The sequence below is a fragment of the Tinamus guttatus genome, unplaced genomic scaffold (assembly GCF_059628265.1).
Source record: "Tinamus guttatus ecotype Peru unplaced genomic scaffold, ASM5962826v1 Tinamus_guttatus_pri_ptg000261l, whole genome shotgun sequence".
NCBI lineage: Eukaryota > Metazoa > Chordata > Aves > Tinamiformes > Tinamidae > Tinamus > Tinamus guttatus.
In genome coordinates, this window is record NW_028288795.1 from 724,431 (window position 1) to 748,265 (window position 23,835).

Here is a 23,835-nt window from a genome sequence, read left to right on the forward strand (position 1 = left end):
GGGAAGGAGGTGGGATCAGGAGGCGGCACGGAGAACGGCGGGAGGGAGAATCTGCATAAATATCATCCATTTTGTGTTGCAAAAACCCAAATGCTGCTGCGATCTCTCGAGACGGTCTCCGGCTGTAGCCAGCGGCTCCGGCTGCCCTGCTACCTGTTGGCACAACTCTGCTTGTGAGCGGCCATTAGAGGAAGGGCTCAGGGGACACTGTTACGGACCCCAGCCCCTTCCTCCATCTGCTCTGCAAAATTAAAACAAAAACCAGAAAGGACTAGTGTTGCATGCTCCTGTAGAGCTCTCTTCATGTCCCGGGGCTCCACATTTGTCACAGCGGGGCCAGGACACAACAGCAGCAGCGATCAGCTCCCTTGGGACTCAACCTCAGGTAGTTCTCTCTTCCCTCCCACTCCTGGCTTAAGGCAGCTGGTTGCTTCAGCTCTTCCATTTCCAACATAGGCACTGAGTTCTTGCAGGTGGGAGCAGGGGAACCGCAGAGGAAGGGGCAAGGCCAGGGCAGAGAGATTGACACAAACCTCAGCCTCAGGAGACAGACCGCTGTCCATTGATTCCCAGGAGAGAGGGAGTAGCAGCAAAACAAGCGATAACAGCCAGGCCGGAGGAGAGGAAGAGGAGGGCGGCCGAGCAGGGGCAGCCCCCCAGCTCGGGAAGTGAAAGAAGGTGGCACTGTCCAAAGGGGGGCAACCCCGCGGCCTCGCTCGGGGCCTGGCCCTTGTGCTCTGGGCGCGCTGGCCGCGCGGGGAGGCGCTGGCGGCGGGACGGGGCCGGGGAGCGGGGCCGGCGGCCCGCGGCGCTCAGAGGTATTCTTGTAGAAAGTGCAGCAGCGTGATCTCGTAGTGCTCTCCCGACTCGGGGCACCGAATACTGTGTCTCTCGTTGGGGTAGATCTGCGTGGAAGCGGACAGGGCGGTTCAGCGGGAGCCTCTCGAACCTCTCCGAGTGCAGCCCGTTCCCTGCTGGAGATCCCTAAAGGTCCCTTCCAACCTCAGCCATTCTGGGATTCCCCCCAGCTCTCACCTGGGCTCCGCAGAGGAAAAGGGGAGCCAGGGAGGGCTCCCCACATCCCTCCTCCTGCCACGAGGCCGCTCAGCGGCAGTTCAGGGGAGAAGGAAAGTTCCAGGCCCGAGGACAGGAGTCCTGTTTGCCTAATGCTTTTAGCCACAGGGCCACTTTGGCAGCAATAAAACAGCCACAGTGCCACCTCCTGGCCACCTCTTGGGGTGGGACTAAGCAGTCAAGAGCATTTACTGTCATCTGTGGTGCCACAAGATGCAGCGCATCCACCTCCATCTCCCAGGACAGCCAGCCAAAAACCTTTTCTGCTTCCTTCCAGTTTTAAGGGACCTCCCCACCTCACTCTGCTTCCCCTTACCTGCAACTGGTAAGGTTTTCCAGCCCGGATTAGCTGTGACACCAGGAAGTTGGTGTGAAAAAAGTGCACATTTTCATCCAAAAAGCCATGGAGGATGAGCAAGCGATTTGGCCTGCAGAGGGGATAGGAGATAGGATGAGAATCTGCACACAGAGCTCCGTGGTAGGTCTAAGCAGAGAGCTGCCCATCACCACGCCACCGAGCAGGGAACAGGCAGCATTTGGCAGGGCACGAGGCCACAGAAATGGTCTCCAACCCCTCCCTGGCAAAAGAGGTTGGAGCTAATTAGCCCCGTGAGTTAAAATTAAACGTGGTCGTGAACCACCCACCCTCCCGGGGCTTGGCAGGAGCACGAGCAGCAGCAGGGAGCAGGTCTCCAGCCCGTCGCCCAGCCCCGGGGACACTCACTCATTGGGAAGCTTTTCCACGTGCAGCGCCACGGAGCCGGCCTCATAGCCTTGCTGGTTGTTTTCTGGGACGTCCATGTACCGCTCGGTATAGCCGGTGTCATATGCCATCCAAACGGTGACAGGGGCACCTGCTATAGCAATCTGTCAAAGAGATAGGAGGCAGGAGACAGCTTCAATTATCAAGTGCTAAAGAGTTCGAGTGTCCCCTGTCCTCCTGAAGAGACAGGGGAAAAAAAAAAAAGGCTCTGGAAAAGTACTATGGCTTAAACCAGGATTCTTCTAAAAACAGATCCCAATATAACACCTAGATCCTTCCTAACGCTGTTCCTCCTGTATTCAGAATGAGGCAAATTCTTATGTATCAACACTAAAGGCTACTTTTTTCCAAGGAACTTCCAGCACAATGCAGGAATTGCTAGGTGGTGTTTTACAACAGACCAAAACTAAAACAAAACAAAACCCAAAATAATAATTTTTCTTCTCCTACTGTCATGCAACTTAATCTTTTAAATCCATGATGCGCTAAGCACATTCCCGATAGAAGGAACACATCCTGCCAAAGAGCTAGCACAATTTGTAGGGATATTACAGGGAAAGTACTGCCCATTCCTAAAACTCCTGATGCCAACTTCAAACACCCAGGTATAGAGCAGGGAGAGCTACGTCTCTCCCAAGATGAAACCCAAGCACAGACTTACCTTGAAGACATTGGGTTTACAGATAAGACCCATGAGGGAAAGAAACCCCCCATAGGACCAGCCGTGGATGGCCACCCGAGTCAAGTCGATGAACCCGTATTTCTCTGCTACATAATGTAAACCTTCCACCTGGTCCTCTATCTCCACCTGACCCTAAAAGGCAACAAGGAAGCTCAAGTCAGTGACTGTCTAAACATAAAAACCTAAGAGACAGGAAAAGGCTGGAACTACACAGGCAAGTGTAGAGCCAAGTAGCTTCGGAAAGGGTAAATGAGCAGAGATTTGAAGTACGTTACCATCTGGTTTTTCAGGGCTCCTTCAAATTTGAGTCCTCGCTGGCAGGAACCCCTTCCATCAATCACCACCACTGCATAGCCTAAGGATGCTAACGTGTTTAGCCGCAAGTACTTGATGCCTTTGAAGGAGTTATTCACTAGCTGCACCTGCAAGGGAACAAAAGGAGAAGTTTCAGAGCTGAGCAGCTGCCTTCCAACTGTCCTGCCATGTAGAACCTGTGCTGAGCAGCGGTCACTAAAAGAGACATCAGAGCCACATAAATTGGTTTAAATAGGGGAAGTCATTTGAGGTTTGAAACAGTGATCCAAGCAGAGGCCCAGCAATCAATCCTAACCAGAGCACAAGTCTTGATTCAGGACCAAGCTACTCAGAGCTGTCGCAGGCAGCAATCCCAAGGCTGAAGCCAGCAGTTAACCAGCTGCATTCTTACCTGAGGGCCTCCATATACAAACAGCACTGTGGGATGCTTCTTCCCAGCTTGGACATCGTGAGGTTTGTAGACCATCCCATAGAGCTCAACATCTGACTGAGTGTGGAAGTGGAAGATCTCAGGCGGGACGTAATCCGGGGGGCAACCTGCAAAAGGAATTTCAGATCACCCATGAACACATCGTCGGGCAGATGAAGAAAGTCTTTTGCTCCTGTGAGCTGCATTTCATCCTCTAAAAGGTTGCAGCCTTGGAATGGAGTGGCCAATTCTTTAGGCAAATTGTGAAGAAACACCTAAGAACAGAGCCAGGTAAATCTTTCACCTTGGCCAGCTGCTTTCACTTGGGGCATGAAGCAACTTCTGCAGAGCCCCTATCCCCTTCCTTGACCGAGCTTTCCCCTACGGATCTACACCCTCACCCCCTGAACGGACACGATTCATTTTCCCATCCAACAAAGCCACTCGGGTCGCTTCCCCCTCCATCCGTTTTGGCTCCTGCTCATAGGAAGAGCATCACAGACACCACTGAGACCTTCTTGGGCACTTACTGGCTGCCTCCATCATGCTAGCCCAAAACTTGGGCTGCTTGTGGAGCGGGTCGTCGTCGGAGCCGCTGAGCTTATAGACGTGCACGCAGGGCGGAGTGCTCACGCTGCTGTAGTGACTGATGAACATGTCAAAGTTCTGCAGAGGGAAGAGAAAAATTAGGGGACCAAAGTCTTTCCTTTCCCCTATCCAGCCTCCTCAAACCAGAGTTTCTACACTTCCCCAACGCAAAGAAACCCTCAGGATTCCTTAACTGGCCATGACTTGGGACAGCTCCTTGTTACAACCGCGGGCACTCAGGAGATGAAGGGGTCTCCTGGCTAAGGAGAAACGAACCAACCTGGCTCATGGAGCAGCTGTGGGAGAAGCCCGGGGTGGTCAGCCGCACAATTTCTCCAGGAGACTCATAGCTCACTACATAGAGATGATGCTCCAGGGGGGTGTCCTTCGTGCCTTGGAAATACACCAGCTTCGTAGCCTCATTGACCCAGATCTGTAGGGAGAAGAGCGTGCTCAGCAGCAGAAGGATGACAGCTCCTGCTCCCTTGCCAAGGTAAACAGTCTGTCCGCAGGCAGAAGCGGCTCCAACACAAATAGACCATGACAGACTGCTCACGGCATCGGGGACAGCGCACAAGGCCTGTTGATATGACAGGTTAGAGAACACACGTGCAGCTCAATGCATGTAGCTCAACGTATAGCCCAATGAAATGACAGAGAAACCAGTCAGTTTTTTGGGGAAACCCACTGCATTTGCTTACTAAGCAGTAGAAAGGGCTCTGTTCGTTATAGCCGAAGCTAGAAGCTCCTATGCTTAAGTATGGTGCTTTCCCGTAGTATTTCCTGATTATAAAGGTAAAGATGTGTTTTCCAGCAATCATACAAATCAAATTCCCAGTTGAAAGAAGAGTATAACAACCTTAACAGCACCAAACTTCATATGAAAGCATGTTTTCAAGGTCCAGATAAATCAAAGAGCGGTTTCTAAAAACCACCTGGCCAGCCAGGAATAGAAATGACAGCTTTTAAACGCAGCATCGATCCAGCAACAGTAGCTAAACTGTTTTCCACCTTACACTTTCCAAATGCTGAGGCCCAAATGCTATTTCTAGCTAACCGGCAGTTTAAAAAACACTGGGGACAGCAAAGGGAAAGAAATATCAAAGTCGGGTGGCTGGGAAAGCCACACAGAGCTCCATGGAACAACAAATACATCAAAATAATTGCTGCTAACAGGATTTGAGCCCTAACACATACAGGGAAGTGCTGGGGCCCAAATCAGCATCGTGTATAGTGAGAATCCACGTGTGGAGGCACAGCAGGTTAATTGCAGTTTGAGGAAAAGCAGCAAAGAAAGCGCACGAAGCTGCAAGCCTTCTGCAAAGCAAGAAGTGAAAATCCTGATTAATTGGGAATGAACAGACAAGGTTTCTATTTTGACAGAATTCACCTGGGAGCACTAAAGTTCAGATTTGGAGTTAATCCCTTAAGCAAAACAGAACTTGACTTTACAAGATAACTAAAAATCCCTGTTTGGCTATTCTACAACCAATAACAGTTGTAGTCCCTCCATATTCTAATTGCTTTCTGCTCCCCATCTGCTGCCCTCTTAAAGGCTGCTGAGGCATCAGCTGGAGACCAAGAGATAACTCTCAGCACTAAGACAAATTCCCAATTCCGAAGTGCTTATTGGGGCTAAAATGCTTTAGCCAGGGCAGTATGCCCAGCTTTCTCCACAAAAGAGTTCTTTGTTGCTCTTGAACCTCAGGCTTGAGCCTTTTTTTTTTTTTTTTTATGGTCTGACTCACTCATGGGATTTCCTTTAAGGAGCAATCAGAAACCTGATTAAAAAGGCAATCAGTTCAATGTGCACTGGGCTACAGCACTTCTGGGGGAAGCAGGAGCAGCAATAAAAATAAGAGAGAGAGGGAAAAAAGGAGAAACAAAATGAAACTTAAGTAGTTCTAGCTGGTCCCAGGCGTAACACAGGGCATAGGCCAGGACTGTGGGCAGACAGTGCAGAGCTGTAACACTGCAAGAGAAAATTAAAAATAACCAGTACCTTCGATCCATGCCTCGCTAACACCTCCCATTCCCCACCAGTCAGAGCAACCTCCTCTTTAATGGGACACTTGAAATCATCTAGAGGAAGGAACACAAGAATAAAATCAGACAATATGAACAAAAAAAGACAATATGAGCAAATCGGAGAGGGGATTCCCAAAGCCAAACTGACATAGGGACAAAATGCAGCTCTTACCCTCACTGTGGACATATGGCTGCACCCAGTCATAGCTGCCTTGCTTTAGGACTGCCGTGACTCTGTACAGGTGGCAGAAACCTGTTTTGCATTCGTTGGCTCGGATAAAGCAGAGCTCTTCCTCCTCTCCCTCCCGCTGGATGAAAGGATAGAAGATATCATGAACCTGTCACACAAGACAAAATGCTCATGAGTGATCTCTGTGAGCACAACAGAGTCCGCACTGTGAAATACCACTCTCAAAGGAAAGGGCAAGCAACTAGTGGGGGAAAAAAAATACATTTCAAACTTTCCTATTACTGCAAAGAGACTGTGCACACGTAGAAGACCACATGCCCTGGGCTTTCAATGTCTGCCACAGAAGTCAGTGGTGGTCTTGCCTCCGAGCGAGATGTCTCACCCAGGTAAGTCCCAGAAGGTGCTTCTTGCTCCCACACCTTCAAACGCCCAAGTGAATCTCAGGCCCCTTGGGCATTTGTGCATCAAGATGCTTAGCCTTAGGGCTTGAAGTTTCTTCCCTGACCCCATTAGCTACCCAAATCAGGGCTAATTTCAGGGCTTGGGGTTGCTCATGATGCAAGAACTATTTAGTCTTCCAAGATAACCACAAGAGACCGGCACATCTGAAAGTGCCCCATTTGCTGAGAACACTACCAGGAATCAAATGAATGGCTCCAACTGCAAGGAGCTGGCAGAAACTCATCTCTTCCAGACTGAGTAGATGAAAATCCTTTTTCATGGTTTTATCAAGCCCCCTGGACTAACAGGGGGCCTGGCAATACTGGCAGGGAAGCAGCTTGCTGGAGCATGGACTAAGCTGGATGCAAACCCAATGCTAAAACAGTTAACTCCAGGGGGAGAAGGGGCAGCCTGGATTCCCTTCCCAGCCCTGAACCTCTTACATTTATCCACACATCAGTGGTTTCTTCATAGATCACAAGTGGCTGGACGTTTTCTGGCACAGTTTTGGCAAATTCAGCACGCTGCTCCTCGCTTTCTGGGACTGGAATAAAGAGGGCTGGAGGCAAAAGGATTAGCTGCAGCCGCTGCTGAGGTCTGTCTAGGAACATAGCCCAGGCGCTGGGGAAAGAAGCGGAGGTGACTGTCAGTACCATAAAACATACGTCCCTTTCTTACACTCAGATCATGCAACTCTCTCCCACTGGCAGAGGGTATTTAGACAACTGAACAAAAAGCTGAACATCACTGCTGCTTTCTGACCTCCTGAAAGCTTTGCCAGCAAATATGCACTGCCAGATATCTCCGGTATTTCGCAGGGGTAGCATTCAGACAAGATGCCTGACAGATTTGCCAGAGCGTCTATTCCAGGAGACCACACTCAGCAGAACCTCTTCTCTAGATTATAACTTTCCTCGGACAGCCCCTCTGTCAGGGAGCTTTATTCGCTTTCTAGCGAGCTCCTAAAGCAAAGAGAAGCTCAAACAATCCATTTGTAGCTTCCTTGTTGCACCCTGCACTAGAGGGAAAGGCACAGACCTAGGAGAACTGCCACATGAAGGAGGCTCTGCCTTGCTCCTCTCCAAGGAGCCATTTGAAGCGGGGCTGCACCGCAGGCTCTCAACGTGACACATGGCAGGTCACTTTCCATGGGACCACTTTCCCATGACACATTTGGCATTGAGCACAAACTGGATCAATCATTAAAATGAACCACTACAAAATTGCTTACAGCAAGTTCTCATTTTCAGCAGGAAGCAACGTTGTTCCCATGTTAAAACATCTCAAAAGAATTCCCTAGCATTGCTTGCTTGACCTATCAATGTCATTTAACTGTGCGGTTGTGGCTCTGAATTACAACTCACAGCTTGTCACTGGTCTCCAATTGATTAACTTCTCCTTTTAGGATGTTACAGCATTGCGGAAGCCAAATACTTAAGGGCCATTTATGGGGCTGACAGCTTTAAAAACAGGTCATGACTACAACACAAAGCACAGAGGCCTGCAATAGTTCAGCTGAGGGAGCACTTGGGAGCAGTAGTTTGGAAGAAAAACATATGTACTATTTGCCATCTCGGGTCCATCCGGCACGGGCAATGTACTCCACCGTCGGAAACAAAGCAGCAAACGGTTGCACCAGCTCCTTGTCCTGAGCACACACAATCTGCAGCGAAAAGAAAGGGCCAGGATCAAGTCAGAATGCTACCAAACCTCCTCCTACAGGAGCTTGGTAGAGAACAGGAAGGTGGGAGCTATTGGCAGCAGCAAAGTCTGGGCTAGGAGAAGCAAGCCCTTTACCACCTTGATTTCAGCATCCAGCCACAGAAAAGGATAAGTTAAATGGATATGGCCAGGGGTTGAAGCCCAGGATTAGATCTGGGCTTCGTCTCTCCAGCTCTGCTACTAACAATATGATATATCAGGGCTAATCCTTCTTCTGCCTTTTCTCTCCCCGCTCCCAGTTCTCTCTCCACAGTACAGTACTTTTTCAGCTTTATAAAGTTTTTCTCTTTCTTGGATAAACACAGGATAGATTTGGGTATTACATGACAACAAAAGCAAAAGCTGACACTATCTAGGATTTCTTATTATCCTCGAGTCTGGAAAGCTTCAGAAGCACTCAGCTTTCCTGTGCAATATTCCATTCCGAGCTGTTACCACTTACCTTACCCTTGCTGTCCGTTCTAAATTCTGCCAGTTTTAACGTAATCTTGGGGTTTTTGCTGCCTGCAGAGGAAGGATTGAGAGAGTACCCGATAAGAACCAATCCTGAACTTAAAGTGGCTGCATGTGAACACATACACATCAGTTATATGCAAGCACTGCTGGCATTTAGCATACGGGAAAAGCTTGTCCTTGCCTTGCCTAGATGGGTGCATGTGTTTTCAGAAGGGAGAAGGAAAAAGGAATTCCAAACACATTCCGGAATATGGAATATCTGCACTGGATCTATCCCATTTTCTTAACAACCCTTCTTTTATCCTGGACTTTAAATCCTACTCCTTTCTTGCAGTAGACTTTGGGCTCATAGACTGAATTAGCCCTCAACATTTACAACCAGCTTCCATATCCTGGCGAGTGCCTAGATTAATCACGCAAGGTTTACAGCATAAATTCTGCTGCTTCAGCCAGGAGGAGCCAAGAGTTGCATTAGCAGAATCACTATTTCATTTACCTGTCCTAGGGTACCGATAGGAGTCTGTTTTTCTCTCCTCCAGGGCAGGTGAAGGAACATGAATTATCTCCACCTCTGACTCATCTACTTCCTCATACAAGATCCGCAATGTTTTCAAGTCTTCTGAACCTAGAAACAAATAATAATCACGTTTGCTACTGTGTTTTCCAGTTGTTCTGATTTCCTGCATTTTTGTGCAGGTTTTTGCTTTGTCCTTCCTTTTCTCATAGAGCTACATCTCGCAGCAACTATTTACAAATACTCCTTAGCACACACAATTATATCCCTCAACATTTACTAACCATTTTAGTTGCTCCAGGTGGCCTCCCTAAAAGCAGGCCAAGCCAATGCCACGCAAAACCATACTCAAAATATCATTTATAGCAGGGGCCAGCAGTGGTTATAGAGTCAGGGTTTGTTACATAGAACACTGACCTTCTGTTGAAGCTGTGGGACACCACCAATAGCCTGTGAACCGATCAAACTCCTCCTGAATGACAAAAGTGGCTACACCAGCAGATTTGGGGTCATCTAAAACATTGGATAAGCCTGGGAAAGAACAAAGAGCAGAGTACATTTACATCCCCTTGGAAAAAAATGGTCCAAAAAAAAAAAAAAAAAGAATGGGCTTGTAAGAAACCATCAAGACATGAACCCTTCCATCCAGCCCCTTTATCAGAGGGATTTTTTTTAATCTGGCAAGTAGCATGAGTTACCTTTATGGCAGTATGTCATCCGCCTCTCCTCTCCTGTCTCTATATTTGCTACCCACAGGTCATTGTTATTAATGAATGAAAAGAAGGCAGGGTCAGCAGGGCAGATCTTGGGATCCATCCGCGGCCCCGTGCACTGGGTCTTAATCTCCAGTGGCTTCATTGGAGACACCTGGGGCAAGAGACACACAAAGAGCTCTGTACCAGCCCAGCTCCACGGTTAAAGGCCTCAACCATGGAGGCAGCTTGTGAAATGAGGGACAACACAGCCAGGACAGCACACAGGAGCAACGATCACAACCAGATTCAGACGAGCAGCCAAGTCAACCAAAAATATCACGTTCACTTCACACGTTCTGCAGGGATCACTGGCAGACTCACCATGAACCCGTTCTTGCCCCCATCTCGGCAATGAAAGAGGCTGTTGCTGGCCTGAAAGAGGAACAGGCCGCTCTCACTGTGGAAATCGTAAGAGGTTATTCCAAAGACGCCAAGCCGCTTGCGCTCCCTCAAGAGTTCCTCTTCTCTGGAATACATCCCATGATGAGGGGTTGCCTAGTATGGAAGGAAAAGAAGATCTGAAAGAATCTGCAAGGACAGAACCTACTGCTTTACAGAAGAGGAATGCTCCAAGCGTGGCATCAGTCTTGGGTCTGTGAATACCCCAAATATAACACATTTATAACCCAAACCAGCCAGCAATCCTACTAAAACAGTCCAGAACTACCACACTGAGATCTGCAGGTGTGGCCAGGACTCCCCCAGCTGCAGGCCCAAACGTCCCTCTGTATATGAGGGATGAAGGGTTAATCTAGCATTTCCGCAGGCTGCACTTCAGCGTGAGCTGAGGACAGTTGGACTTGCTCTGCTTATGCAAATCAGATGCAACCAATTAACTTAATGACATTATCTACATCCATTCACAAACAGTTTCCATGTCAGACACTGCAAACAAAAGCTCTTCCAGAGATCTTGAATTACCCTGAACGGAACTAAGAAATCCACGTGGGTTCAAGACTACTAAATTCTTTTTCAACGGGAACCTTTTTAGCAGGGACCAACCTCCTCCAGGCCCTTGTTCACCAGTGCTCTAAGTAAAAGGGACCCTAAGACAAGGAAATTGGGAAGGGGAAAATTCACCTCCTTCCTGGTTTGCTGGCAGTAAAACATAGGACAGAAGCAGCAGATTAAACTCACTTTCCATCAACTGTTGTTTCACTCTCCCTGCCAGTTCTGGTGCACGTACAAGTGACTCTCTTGTATTAGGAAGCAATTCCCAGCATAGCATTCCCACCAATCCCATTCCTTCTCCTGGCAATTGCCGTGCTACTCCTTTCCTTGCTGAGTAAAGGACACCATACCTGGCTCTCATCACCAGTCAGGTCTCCCAAGCACCACTGACCCAGAACCTTTACACTTCAGCTTACCTGAAAGTGATCCAGCATCTGCTTCCATGACAGGAGTAGAAGGGCCTCCTTCCGTACCTTTTTGGGAATCTCTGAGTAAAGAAGGGAATTCTCCCGGCTACCATATGGCATTCCTATCAGGAGGACAAAAGCATCACCCTATTTTAGATTGGTTAAGCAGGAAAAGGAGGACCAAGACAGACTGAAAAAGTCGTCGATAACAGAGCGGTTGTGGCTGTCAGGTCATCCTCGGAACAATATCCAAATCCACTGACTTTAAGGAAAAGCTTCCGTAGGCAAAATTAACACAAACTTTTCCAGAATTAGCGATGTCCAGCTCTGGTCTGCATGGACTGCTCAACCCACACCCCAGGATCCACTCTAAAAAGCCACTCCCTGCGTGGCTGACTCAACATCAACTTTACTTTCCACATTCCTCAGCCAGAAATTTGCTACAGGGACCATATTCAGGCCAACATGCCAGCCTGAAAGAGAGGAAAAAAAAAAAACCTTGGAAGCTCCAGAGAGCCCAATCAAATGTGATACAGTCTACTAGTAATCAAAAGACCTTGGCATTTTACATAAGCCTCTCACTGTAGCCATCAAATAAGCTGTTGGCCTTCACCCAATTTCCAAAACAACTGTGAAAAATACAATACCCTGACACCAATTTTGGCAGTTTCAGTAGTCAAAGACCATGACCTTGCCCTCTGCGTTTGCCGTGGAGACTCCCTAGATCAGAATCTAGCACAGGAAACATACCGTGATGATGCCTACTCTGCATATATTTTGGGCTCTACATTTACTTAAAATTAAAACTGAAATATTAATAAGTGCTCAGGAAGCAAAGCAACATGTGAGCATATAACCCTCAGAGAGGCAGAAACACCACAGTGCTGAACATGTGGTGTTTAATATAAGCAGCATCTGCCATGATACAACATAAGAATCTACAGGGACAGCCTGGGAACGATTTAAGATGTCCAAAGAAAACAAATTGCAGATAGCAACAAGTTCTTATACACATTTTTTTTTAATGTAACTGTGACCTGGACTTAATTTCTCTATTACATTAGTATCTTCTGCAATGACTTCAGAATGACTACAGTCAATCAGTATTAAAAGAAAAATTTTGCCTTCATCCCCCAAAGACATGATGCCTTGTCCTGAAGTGAAAAAAAGCACCAGCCTTTACAGCAAAGTTCTTCAGAAGTCTTTGCCCTACTTCTCAGCAGGCTCCCACTAAAAGGGTTCACAAAGAAGCTTGAAAACTGTGTTATTTAACACTGGCACAATAAGAGCAGTCTGCTGTTAAACACTTAAGAACTGTTGAACTGGGCTCCGGGTACTGAAGCAGCACACAGCTGATAGCGTGCCACTCAAACCAGGCTCATTATGGCAATAAAATTAATTAGCAGTTACCCTTCGTTAGGAAGGGTACATTTTCTTAAGAGGGGGAATAAAAAGGGCAAAAAAGAAAACCCCAAAATCTGAAAAGATGTTGGTTCTAGAATCTAGAACTCCTGGTTCTAGTTTGTATAACAGTCACACCCCTGCAGAACACCAAGCAGCCAGTAGCTAGTCTGAATGCCAACTTTTCATACAACAGAACATGAAAAATATTGTAAATTAGTCACTTGATTCTTTAATCTTCTAGATCAAAAACAGTATCAAAGTCAACTTGGACTTGAAATACATTCAATTTTAAATCAAGTTTCACTGTTCAGACTCAAAAAGAAAAGCATCCTAGCTCTGGAAACTGCCCTTTAGAACAGCACCTGTGCTTAGAATGTTTGAGGAGCTGTAACAGACCTGCCACAGGGGCTGCTTTAATGAAAGAACAATTTGGTATCTTATACCCCCTAGCGACCTGCTCTCAATGACCCCAAGAGAAGCAGGGTCTCTCCAGGAAAGCAGCCAGAGTTGGACATGGGGCAGCGTCTTTACTGGCCTAGTAAAGACCAGTTCATGCCCTGCGGCGTAACAAACTCTTTAGAATCCATAAAGCATCCCATCCTACCAACCACAAAGTGATTCAGTTATTAAAACCCAACCACCGAGTTTTACTCTGTCACTAATTACACTGGGGCTCCATCTACACTGTTCAACACAGCGTTCTGCTTTCAATTCTGCTATGAGGAAGAGGATATTGCTCTTGGAGTATCATTAATAGCTCGTTTCTGCCTCATCCTCCTTCCTACTCTTGAAAGGATTCCATGTACATACTATTTTATAAAGCAGGGAGAAAACAAACAAGCCTCCATGCCAGTTCTCCCCTGCACCAATACATGGGATTTGCAACAGTTAAAAGTTACTGAAACTGAATTCCTTGGAAAGTCAGTCTGGCTAATCACTTGAGGAAATCCCATTTATTTTAAGCTACAAAGGCACAAGAAAGTGCTGAGTTGGAAGAGCTTCCCTTCCCTTGCCCTGGTGCGTGGACCGAGAGAGACACCACACTGTACGTCTGTCAAGTGCTTCTCAAGCCTCTGCTCAGCCCCAGGCTTTGCTATAGACAGTGTGTAGTCTCCAGCAATGTTATTTAATCTCAGTTCCCCCATCTCACAGATGGAGAAACCTCCCATCCTCTTCCCCCGTTCAGGCTGGAAGTTCTCCCACAGCACATTCCCACCCGGTGCCTGGCACCCAGCTTACCCAGGTAATAAAGACGATGAGAGTGCGGGCTGGACTCTTCTGTTTTCCGGACAAACTGGAAATCATGGGGAGCTTTGTTCACTATCATGCCTGAATACTTCCTGCTGCTGTGAATAATGTCACGCAGCCCATCCCAAGAATGCTTTTGCACCTGGAATTGGGAAGGCACATCCTCCATCTCGACCACTTCTGAGCTGTCTGATAGCGTGTCCACTGCAGTCATCCTCTCGTCCCCTTCAGAACTGGTCAAAAAACTGAGGGAGGAGTTGAGGGAAAGAATTAAGCTACAGAATCAAACAAGCACATGTTCCTGCTTTAGAGAAGGCTCCAAGCATGTAACAAACCTAAGAGGACAGACACTCCTTCCGGTCCTTGGATTCTCTACATTCACAAAGATTACATTTTAAACATGCACTGATGTACTGAAAGGAAAAGCCCACCTTCAATTCCATAGTCAGCCCTGTAAATGAAGATGCTAAATCCAAAAGACTCTCTCCCAGGACCAACTTTAGAAGAAGTAGTTGCTAAAGGAACCCCAAGGAGCAGGTTCTGGCATAGCAACTAAATCAGTTTGACCCAGAGGAAACCAACCCCAGGATTTTGGGTAAGATATCACAGCTATGACCTGTGCTAAAGGCACAGAAAGTTCTGACGTGGAAGGACCTAGAAGTGAAGTCCCCTTCCTGCCCTAAGGAAGGGGTCAGCTTAGCACCTAATGAGGCTAAACCAAAGCAAAGCACCTCACTTACCTGAAGAGTAAATGCAATGAAAAGTGAAGCAAGAGAAATGCCAAACAGGAAGGTAACAGAATAACTGGCTTTGCAGGGAGAAAGAAGAGAGCAGTAACACAGATGCTGGGCATATCCTGTGAAAGGGAACACGCATCCCGCACACTTCCAAGCCAACATTTACTGAATGAGAATCTACAAACCGCCGCCTCCACACGCAACTAAAGCAAATGTTAATTTGAGGAGAGGTAGACTGACTTGCCCAAGGTTAATGATGTAATACATTGCAAAGCAGGAATGAGCCAGAAACTGGTTTCCCAAGTCTCCATCATCCCAATCAGGTGATTCCCCGCACAAGGGCATTTTAGGGGTTTTTTTAGGATATCAAGAAGAATTGTAGAAAGAATTCCAGAAGTACAACTTACTGAGAGAATTAGACTGGAGATGCTTGCTCCATGGAGACAGAATCGCTACCTTTAATGCAGCATCAAGATGATGAACCAGTGAGGAGGGATTATACCAAAAAAGGCCTTGTTCTCAGCAGCCCTAAGATTTCCATTTTCAAATTAGATGTTTCTTGAATGCTGCTTGTCATTTGGGACAGTCGCCTGCATTCTGACAGAAGAACAGCTTCTGAGATGCAACTGCCACACTGGAGCATTAAATAAGAATTACACACAAACCAAATCTTGAAGACTTCAGCCTCAGCAAGATACATAATAAGCTCTTTCCCAGTGGAGGGAATCAAGGGAAAGGAGGATGGCTATTTATATCAGCACAAGAAAACATTCACAGTTTGCAGATTTTCAGCCACAAGTATTTTTCAGGGGAAACTTTCACTGTTCCTTGAGAATTCCCCAATAGTTTGCACCCTATAGCAACCTTCCCAAAAGGAAGTTCTCACCAGGTTTGTTTTCTTATCCAGTTACTGTAGGAGATCAACAAACCTGAAGCAAAGCACATCTTGACTTCCTGAAACTGCAGCTGTAGAGTGGAAAGGCTGTAAATATAAATCCATCTACAAATTGCCAACTCCCAAAATTGAACCAAATACGTGAATAACAACACAAGAACGAGAAAAGCTGAACCAAAACTGTTCTCATCACTCCTGATACCTACCGCCCGAGAGTAAAAACCATCCTCAGCTTGATAACGCACAAAGGATTTTCCAATCAAAACCAGGCAGACAGCCCAAATAGCACCACCAAAAAAAAAAAAAAAGAAAAAGAAAGAAAGGAACGTGATGGGATGTTCCAAGACAAGACAGCAAGAGCGTCTGTGGCCTCTGGTCAACCCACTGCCTATATCCAAGGTCTCCATTTGGAAGGAAATCAAAATGCAGGTCAGAAGCCCACACGTTAAAATCCATAAGCTGGGTACGTTCCCTTGACCCAGTCCTACTGCAAGTTGAGTCCAATTGCTCAATCCACGTAATCGAGATTTGACCCTTTGGTCACTCTCAGCCGGCTGGTGGAAGCCTCTCACTCGGAGAATCCGACTCCTCACGGGGGAGGCTGCGAGGCCGGATCACCTTTCAGGGACTCCGCGCTCGGAGCACACGCGCACCCATCCCTGGGAGCTAGTGAAAGAGTTTGGACTACTTGGAACAGTCGGAAAACCTTCACCGGGAAAGTCGTGCCGTACAGCAGCGGGTTGTGCAGAGAGGTGATGGCACCTCCACCCTTCAACGTGTTCAAGGTTTGACCAGACAAAGCCACAAACAGACCAACGTAGAGAATCCAACTGCTTCACCCATCCCTAGAACAAAGCATGGCAAGTATTTGGCAGCACCACATGTAGAACAGATGGAGAAAGAGTAACTTATCCACCTGACACTGCAAGGTGAATGTGGGGATGAAAATTTTCAGAAGGGACTTTGACCAAGACATAACGTTTAGTGATTTTTTTTTTTTTTTAGGGGAATGTTGAAGCTTTCTTATCTCTCTAGCACAAGCGATGTTTAAGTGTCACTGGGAAAAAAAATACTGTCCTTTACAGGCTTCATGTTGAGGCACCGGTTTGGATGACTCAGAGCTGCTGCAGGAGCTTTTCTGACTTCACTCCTCAAACACCTAGAGACCTTTGGAGGTCTCCAGGCTCATCCATCACTCTCGACCCGTTAGACAGCCACCAAATCTTCCTTCAGGGAAGGGCAAGCACATTAGTCTGAAGAGAGTGAGCAAGTCCAGGTGGGATGATAAGGAACATCAGCACAGAAAAAAAAAAAATCTGTACCTTTTGGAATTTGAATTCAGTAGAAACAAGCTAAGTTCCTGAGTCACTTCCAGGCCCACAGGTTCTGGCAGAGAACTCTGTGGGCAGTATTAGTTTCTTGGGATTTTTTCCAGAAACCTCACTCACACAAAACCGGCACTTAACACTCTGTGCCACACATCCTAAAGGTCAGTAAAGGCCCTGGGAGTAACGGGGGAACCTACCTTCTCCAACTTCCTGCAGTCTCGTTTTCCAGACGAACCCTCTTTATTTTCTGCATTAACTACTCAGCAAGCCTTGTGCAGGACAGGAAACTAGGAAGGAAAAGGAAAAGAAGCAGATTTCATATAACTGCAGCTTCCCCTGTCATAGCAGTAAGGGTGTAGAAAATCCTCCTCCATAGGCTGCATTTCCAGCCAAGCCTGGAGGCACAAAAAGAATCTTTGGTTTGAGCTCTACAATCCAAATAAATCCATTCTGTCACCACACACTGGATGTTAACACTCGGATAACTCTGTTTGGGTAAGGAAAACTCCCTCCGTGGGCATCAGTGAGGCCCTGTCTTTTCCTGCAAAATTCTGCTTGGAAATTGGGAATATTGGGTCCTGCCCCATCCTTTCATTCTCTTTCCCAAATCCTCTAAGCACAGACAGGAACGAAGAGCGGAGAAGCGAGCGGCCCGGCACAGACACGTCCTGGCAAGAGGCAAACAAAGGAGCCCGCACGGAGCCGCACGGAGGGTCAGCGGCCCCGTTACCAACCGCGTCACGGTCCCACCTGGGACACGAAACCCATTTGTCTGGCGCTGCTTCCCTCCGCCTCGGCCCCAGCGCCGCTCTGACTCGCTAGCCAAGCCAATTTTTCAAGATCATAGCAAGGAGCCTCCTTCACCATCCCTCTCCCTCCGCACGGAGATCTTTGTCTCCTCTTCAAGGGAGCTCTGAATCACAGACACACCCCGGCCCTGCCAGGGCCCTTTTCTCAGGCCAAAAGCCGCCTCTCCAACACAACCCCAGTCACCGAGACGCAGGGGAGACAAAGCCAAGGGGCAGCAGTGAAGTTTCTAGAGGGCACAGGGGAACAAAGAGGCACTGAGCAGCAGCATCCTGTGATTTAGGGGCGATTTCACACGCGAGCTGGAAGGGCAGCGCGCGGCAGTGCTGAGTAACCGGCTCTCATCTCACAGCTGACCCCGCTTCGAGCGGGAGCTTGGATGAGAGGTTCCCCGAGTCCCTTCCAGGCCGAATTACTCTGCAATTTTAATGATTCGGAGAAAGATTTTACCCTGAGCCTGCTTGCTACAGATGACACATTTCAGGGGAAAAAAAAAAAAAAAGAAAAAAAGGCACAATAATCAGAGGAGACAAGAAACAGAGCTGCACGGACACGAGGGGCCAGCACCGGCGTGAAGGGCAATATTTGCTGTTCCCAGGGCCAGAGGCAAAGCGACACCGTTGCCCTGAGGTCCTGCAGCCCCTAGAACGGCGCTGCTGGGCACGTTACCATCTCTCCTCCTCCTCTTCCAAAAATAAAAGCAACCGAGAGAGGAGTAAATCAGGGGGGTTTCTGCTCAGGGGGAAGGCGCTTTGGCAAAGGCCGCCCCTGCAGCAGAGCAGGGGAAAGAGGGGCACCAGGTCCTGCCCTTTTTGCAGAGGGAGGGTTGGGGGTCCCAGGGGGCCAAGCGCTAGCCGTGGGTCACCCCCTCCCCACCTTTTTCTGCAAAAATATGGAAAAAAAAAGAGGATTCCATTTCCTGCCCAGCAAGGGCCCCATGGACACTGGGGGGGATCAAAACGGAGCCCTCCTCATGCAAGGTGCCCCTCCAAGGGGTAAATGGAGGTGGGGGGTAAACACAGACACCCACCCCTCAAGGCAAGGGGCCCCTGCACCCCTGGGGGGCAAACACCGACCCCTGCACCCCTGGGGGGGCACAAGGGATCCCCCCCAACCCCTTCGAGGGGGCAAATCTATGGGGGGGGGGAGGGGGGCAGAACACCCCGCTCTCCAGGGCAACCCCGCGCCCCCAATCCACACAACGCGGGGGCGGGGGGCGAAGCGCTGCCCGCAGCACCGGGCCCAGGCGCTGCCCGCGGCGGGGGCCGAGGAGGCCCCGGTGCGCCCGGGAGCGCCCCCCCTCCCCCCCCAACACTCACCCCGTGCGCGGCGACCTCCCCCTGGCGGCGGGGGGGCGGCTCGTGGGCGGCGGCGGCTCCGTCACTGCCGCTCCATGGCAGCGCGGGCACTCGGGCGGCCCCGGAAACGGGCGGCGGGGCGGGGGGTGGCGCGGGGGGGCGGCGGGCCTGCCTGCCACAGCGCGGCCTTTCACCCGGCGCCGGAAGTGGAGGCGCGCGCGCGCGGCGGGCGGGGGGGGGGAAGGCGGGAGCGCGCGCGCGGATGGCGGGATGGGGGGGGGGGAGGCACCAAAGCCCCGGGGCGAAACCATTCCCTGCAGGGAGCGGGGGGGGGGGAGGACAGAATGGAGGCCGATGAGCGCGGCGGCGCTCGGGGAGGATTCCCTTCCCCATCGCGCTCTCCGGGAGGAGCCCCGTGGCGGCGGTTGGGGCCCCTTTGGGGCCGGCTGGTCCCTTCGTGCGGGCTCCTCGGCAGCCCGCGCCACCCCTGGGGTGGCGGTGGTTGCGCCCGGCGGGGAGGCTTCCTGAGGGCGCCGGGCGGGGGTTTATGCGGCGCGTTGGTGGTATAGTGGTTAGCATAGCTGCCTTCCAAGCAGTTGACCCGGGTTCGATTCCCGGCCAACGCAATGCGTTTTTTTTTTTTTTTTTTCCTTTTTTTTCCTTTCCTTTCTTCTCTTCCAATTTGAAATTAATTCAGGAAGCTTCTACGCGAAAAACGCGCCGCTTGGCTGATTTTTACATCTCCCAGGTGCGAATCCCGGCGCTCAGGGAATACAAAGCAGCGGCTCTGCTGTGCGGTGCACGCTGCCTTTGTTCATCTCCCAGCTGGCGGCACGTGGGGAAACGCCGGGAGAGCGAGTTAAAATCGGTGGAAAAAAAATAAAAAGGGGAAATGAGGGCAAAAATGTGGTGTTTCCGCCCGGGATCGAACCGGGGACCTTTCGCGTGTGAGGCGAACGTGATAACCGCTACACTACGGAAACCCGCTGTATGCAGCCTTTCCCCGCGCAGCCCCATGTGCGCGCGCGGCGGGGCCGTGTCTGTCCCCCCACGCGCCAAACGGGGGTATTGAGGGGCCCCCCGATTCCCCCTGCGCACTAGGAAACGTCGTGGGGGTGTCCAAGTGATTAGTGCGAGCGATTAATTAGCGCTCCCCGCGGCCGGGCACCCTCAGGAGGTGGCGGCGGAGGAGGAGGTGGGTGGTGGGCACCGTGCTGAGGTGGCTGGTGGCGCTTCCGCAGTGTTTCCCCTTGGAAAGAGCTTGAAAGAAAGGCGAGGCTTGGAAGGAACGGGCAGGCTGGGAAAGCCCAAAATGCCAGGGAAAGGCCCAGCTGGCCCTGAGCAGCTCCCCGACCTGGCTGCATGGCGTCTCCACATGCCATGGGGGCCCGGATGGGTGGCAGCAGGACAGGCCCGGCCTGTAGCCTCCAGACCCAGCATGTCCCGGGAAGCTGCTTGGGATCCGGGCGCTGTTGAGGGAGGCCGGGATGTCCCCGTGCCCGGAGTGCTTGGGAACAAGCGTATCCTCTTCCCCGCGCAGCTGCCAGCAGATGTCGGTAGAATCGTGGCGAGCGGAGCGGATCCGTCAGGGCCCGGAGCGCTGGTTTCCGACAGCCGCAGAGGCTCCGCGGCGCTTGCCGGGACGTTTCCCTTCCCTGCGGGTGCCCCGGGCTCTGCTGTCCTTCCCCGCGGCCTCTCTCCCAGGCCGGAGGAGCTGGACACAGGCCGGGATCACAGCAGGGGCTTGGGGACACGGCGCCGGCTTTCACGGCGCGGTTCCCTTCGCCAAGGCCGCAGGAATGTGCCAGTTCCTCCCCTTTTAGTGCTAGCAACTCCTGTGCTCCCATGCAAGTCTTTTCTGCATCTAACCTCAGCCCTTGAAATCAGGTGGGGATGGGAGGATTTCATTTTTCCTGTTTTGTTTCGTTTAATGTAGTGTGTTTAATGCTTTGCTGGCTGCAGAGAAAAGCGTAGAAGGGAGAAATGCATCATAAATCCAAGTAGAAGAGCTGCTGTTAATGTGATTTTGGAGCGAATCTCTTGCTTTGGACCCAAAAGGGACAAAGAGGAAGCTGTGTCGGGTCTTTTAACTGCAGGACCTGCCAGTACTCAGAGTCCTCAGGAGGGGACAGTGGCAGCAGCATCCCCAGGGTGCGCAGGGGCAAAGCTAAGCAACAGGGTGGGGAAAAGGAGCAAGTTGAGCTGCCATGGCCCAAAACTGCTAATGGAAAGATCTGAATACTCTTATTTTCTTCCACAGACCCTTTTCACTTCAGGGAAAGCATCAGTGGAGGAAGGAGAGGTGCAGACCAAGCAGCCTCCGAGGAGATTATTGGAAGGTACCTGCGTGGGAAGCAGGGGCAGAAATTAGGCAGAAGACATCGTGCTGCTGGTGTTAACTCCCAACATACATGAGGAAGAGGCACTGTGGTGGTCCCTTGCTAAGGCTGTGCTGGCCTCCAGTAGCCTGGGTGACCAGAGGTGACTTTGCTGTCCCCTGGTTGCTCCTGAGCACCGTTTGCTGCAGCCGGGATGCAGATGTGGCTTCCCGGGGGAGTTTCCCAAATGAGTCCTGTGCTCTGGAGCCTTCCTGCAGGGAAACGGTGGCACTAAGGGCTTGGCCGCTGCTCCCGTTTTCTGGAATGGCTCCCGGGAACTGTCTCGCTGTTCTCACAAAGGCCGATTGTCCCTGATGCCCAGACTTGCGCTGGGGAGGACGCAGAGCCTGGCTGCGTTTCCGTCCCCGCTCCAGCCCCAGCCTTTCCCACTTCCCCTCCTCCGGATACCTCCAACCCCTGCCGACACCGCTCGTGCACGAGAGCCCCCTGTGCTTCCCCCTCCGAGCGCGTCCCGGGACGCCCTGCCGCCTAAATACACAGCAAGAGGAAAGTAGGGGGTTATTTGCAGGCGAAGGGTGCTTATTCTCTGCTGTTACCACCAGCATCTGCCCTTTCTGGACGAGGGAGCCCTCCCCCAAGCAGCCCTTTCCCCAGCGAGCCCAACGTGGCCGTGCTCTGCTTTGTTTGCTGCAATGGCCGCAAAGTCCCATTCTCCCCTTTTTTTTCCCCCCCGCTTCCGCGCTTCCGGAAGAGCCTCCATGGCTGCCGCGTGCGAGGGGAGCTCGGAGCAGCGGAGCCGACGATCCGGGCTGGGAGCTGCCGCCGCCTGCACAATAACCCCCCAATTAGCCTTTCATTTGCGCTCCCTCCGAAACGGGGAGCACGGCCCTTGTGCCGGGAGATAAAACAAGAACTGGCTTCAATAGCGCTGATTTAAATTAGGTCAGGCTGGCTTTTGTGCGGCGGGGACGGCACAAAAGCAGTCACACGAGTGCGGAGGGGAGGAAAGGAGGCCACGCAAGTGGCACAGATGCCGGGGAGCGCGGGGAGATGAGGGCTGCACGGCCCCGAGCGGGAGCAGGGGCAGAAACCGCGGCCAACGCGCGGTGCTGGTGCATGAAACGGGCTGCCCGGTCAGTAGGGAACAGAGGGGTTAAACAGGGGCTGTGCAGAAAAGAAACATCCCCTTGTTCTGCAGCAGAGAGCCTGGAGAAACTGCTCTTTAGTTGTGACTGGTTGTAGGAAAAGGGGTGACAGGGACATGGAGCCAACACGTCCCCCCTGCGCATTAGCACAAGCCCTGCCAGTCTTGCAGAGCGCAAGGGGGACAGGAGAAGGTCTCATTTAAAGGTCTGTGCACCTGAACACCTGATGTGCTACGAAATCCTCCATGCAGCTCTTCGGCAGTTGGTGGATTTGGGGCAAAATCAGCAGCTCCTTCAAAATGAGCTCTTAACTCAGGCTCTCGAAGACGTCTGAGTGTCTGAGAGCTTCGGAGAAAGAGCCTGGAAATGGTTGCCCGGGAGAATAAAGGCACTGGAAGCTAGTCCCAGTTTTCACCCCAGTATCATTAATATTAGTATTGATGTTATTACAATAGTTATGCAGATGTTCATGATTATCTGGCAGTGGGAGAACATGAGAGCTGCATGCTTTATTTGGAGATAACAGGGTGCTCCAAGCTATCAATAAGAGCTCCATCTTTGCAGGCTAGACTGAGCAAGCCGTTGTCTCGGTCTAAAAGAGCTTATCCAGGTAAGTCCATATGCAAAGGAGGAGTTTCAAAGCAAGAGTTCACCCCTGTGAGTATCCGAGGCAAAAATCTCTCTCTGAATTGTCTTTCCTGACACAGATTGGACTCCTGCAGGTAACACTCAGCTACAGGTGGTCAAAGAGCTACTGGTGGGAGAAAATCTGGGTGTAGAAAAGAGATGTGAGACATCATCAAACAGTTAGTAAGGAATCAACCACCTCAGCCTTTTGGGAATCAAAGAACAGCCTGATGTTCTTTGCAAGTTGCAAAGAGGAATGCTAAACAAAACTGGTACTTGTCATTTAAGCAAAATGTTTCTTGTATTATATATAGTCAAGATTTTCAAGCACGACTGATGAAAAAGTGGGTGAGCCAAAGAACTGACTGTATGGGCCTGCCAAAAGGAGAAACTAGGTTAAGCTTTGAGTGGCCAGTGATTTTGTTTCTCTCTATTTGTTTGTTCACTTGTAAATGGCTTTTTTAAAAACACAAGTGCCAGTGGCCCGTGCAGAGCCCAAGTTGATTTGAACATACAACTTCCTACATGTGTGCATGGACGTTAGAGCATTCAGTGGCCAGATGACATGGGAAAGATATGGACTAAAAATAAGGTGTTCATTTCTTAACTGTCACCGTAGTTAAGCCCCGAAATAGCGATTGTCCCAAGCAAGTGGCCCAGAAGGCATCAAGCCAAAGTGAGACGTGTTCCTAAAAGGTAGGCTTATTTCTAA

At 50.2% G+C, this 23,835-nt stretch overlaps 1 protein-coding gene and 2 non-coding genes across 4 annotated transcripts; 1 reads left to right on the forward strand and 2 right to left on the reverse strand.

Annotated features, from left to right (window-relative positions):
* Positions 1-792: 792 nt before the first annotated feature.
* On the reverse strand, positions 793-19,142 carry DPP9 (dipeptidyl peptidase 9). 2 transcript variants are annotated; one of them, XM_088527103.1, is made up of 22 exons: positions 19,034-19,142; positions 17,105-17,194; positions 14,090-14,192; positions 13,939-13,993; positions 11,305-11,417; positions 10,259-10,432; positions 9,881-10,049; positions 9,600-9,713; positions 9,165-9,293; positions 8,655-8,716; positions 8,053-8,153; positions 6,934-7,111; positions 6,032-6,197; positions 5,834-5,913; positions 4,112-4,264; positions 3,774-3,909; positions 3,226-3,371; positions 2,795-2,941; positions 2,499-2,651; positions 1,799-1,941; positions 1,391-1,502; positions 793-905 (listed from the first exon to the last, which is right to left on the reverse strand). In XM_088527103.1, exons 2-22 carry the CDS (start codon positions 17,158-17,160, stop codon positions 813-815), a joined length of 2,583 nt encoding a protein of 860 aa, XP_088383229.1. In that variant the 5' UTR covers positions 17,161-17,194; positions 19,034-19,142; the 3' UTR covers positions 793-812. The 2 variants fall into 2 exon arrangements, with proteins under 2 accessions (XP_088383229.1, XP_088383227.1); XM_088527101.1 differs by having other exon boundaries at positions 13,939-14,192.
* Positions 19,143-19,566: 424 nt separating this feature from the next.
* TRNAG-UCC (transfer RNA glycine (anticodon UCC)) lies at positions 19,567-19,638 on the forward strand. Its single transcript has one exon. It is a non-coding gene; the product is annotated as a tRNA-Gly (tRNA).
* Positions 19,639-19,922: 284 nt separating this feature from the next.
* On the reverse strand, positions 19,923-19,995 carry TRNAV-CAC (transfer RNA valine (anticodon CAC)). The gene has a single exon. It is a non-coding gene; the product is annotated as a tRNA-Val (tRNA).
* Positions 19,996-23,835: the final 3,840 nt, after the last annotated feature.

What these genes read in the sequence shown, in the direction of transcription:
- DPP9 (XM_088527101.1), bottom strand. Translation starts at nt 17,160, where the DNA reads ATGCAGAAAATAAAGAGGGTTCGTCTGGAAAACGAGACTGCAGGAAGT. An exon ending in TCCCACAGCTTCAACAGAAG is followed by an intron (nt 9,294 to 9,599) that starts GTCAGTGTTCTA and finishes ATTTGTTTCTAG; the next exon opens with GTTCAGAAGACTTGAAAACA. An exon ending in GTGGAAAAGCTTCCCAATGA is followed by an intron (nt 1,503 to 1,798) that starts GTGAGTGTCCCC and finishes TCCCCTCTGCAG; the next exon opens with GCCAAATCGCTTGCTCATCC.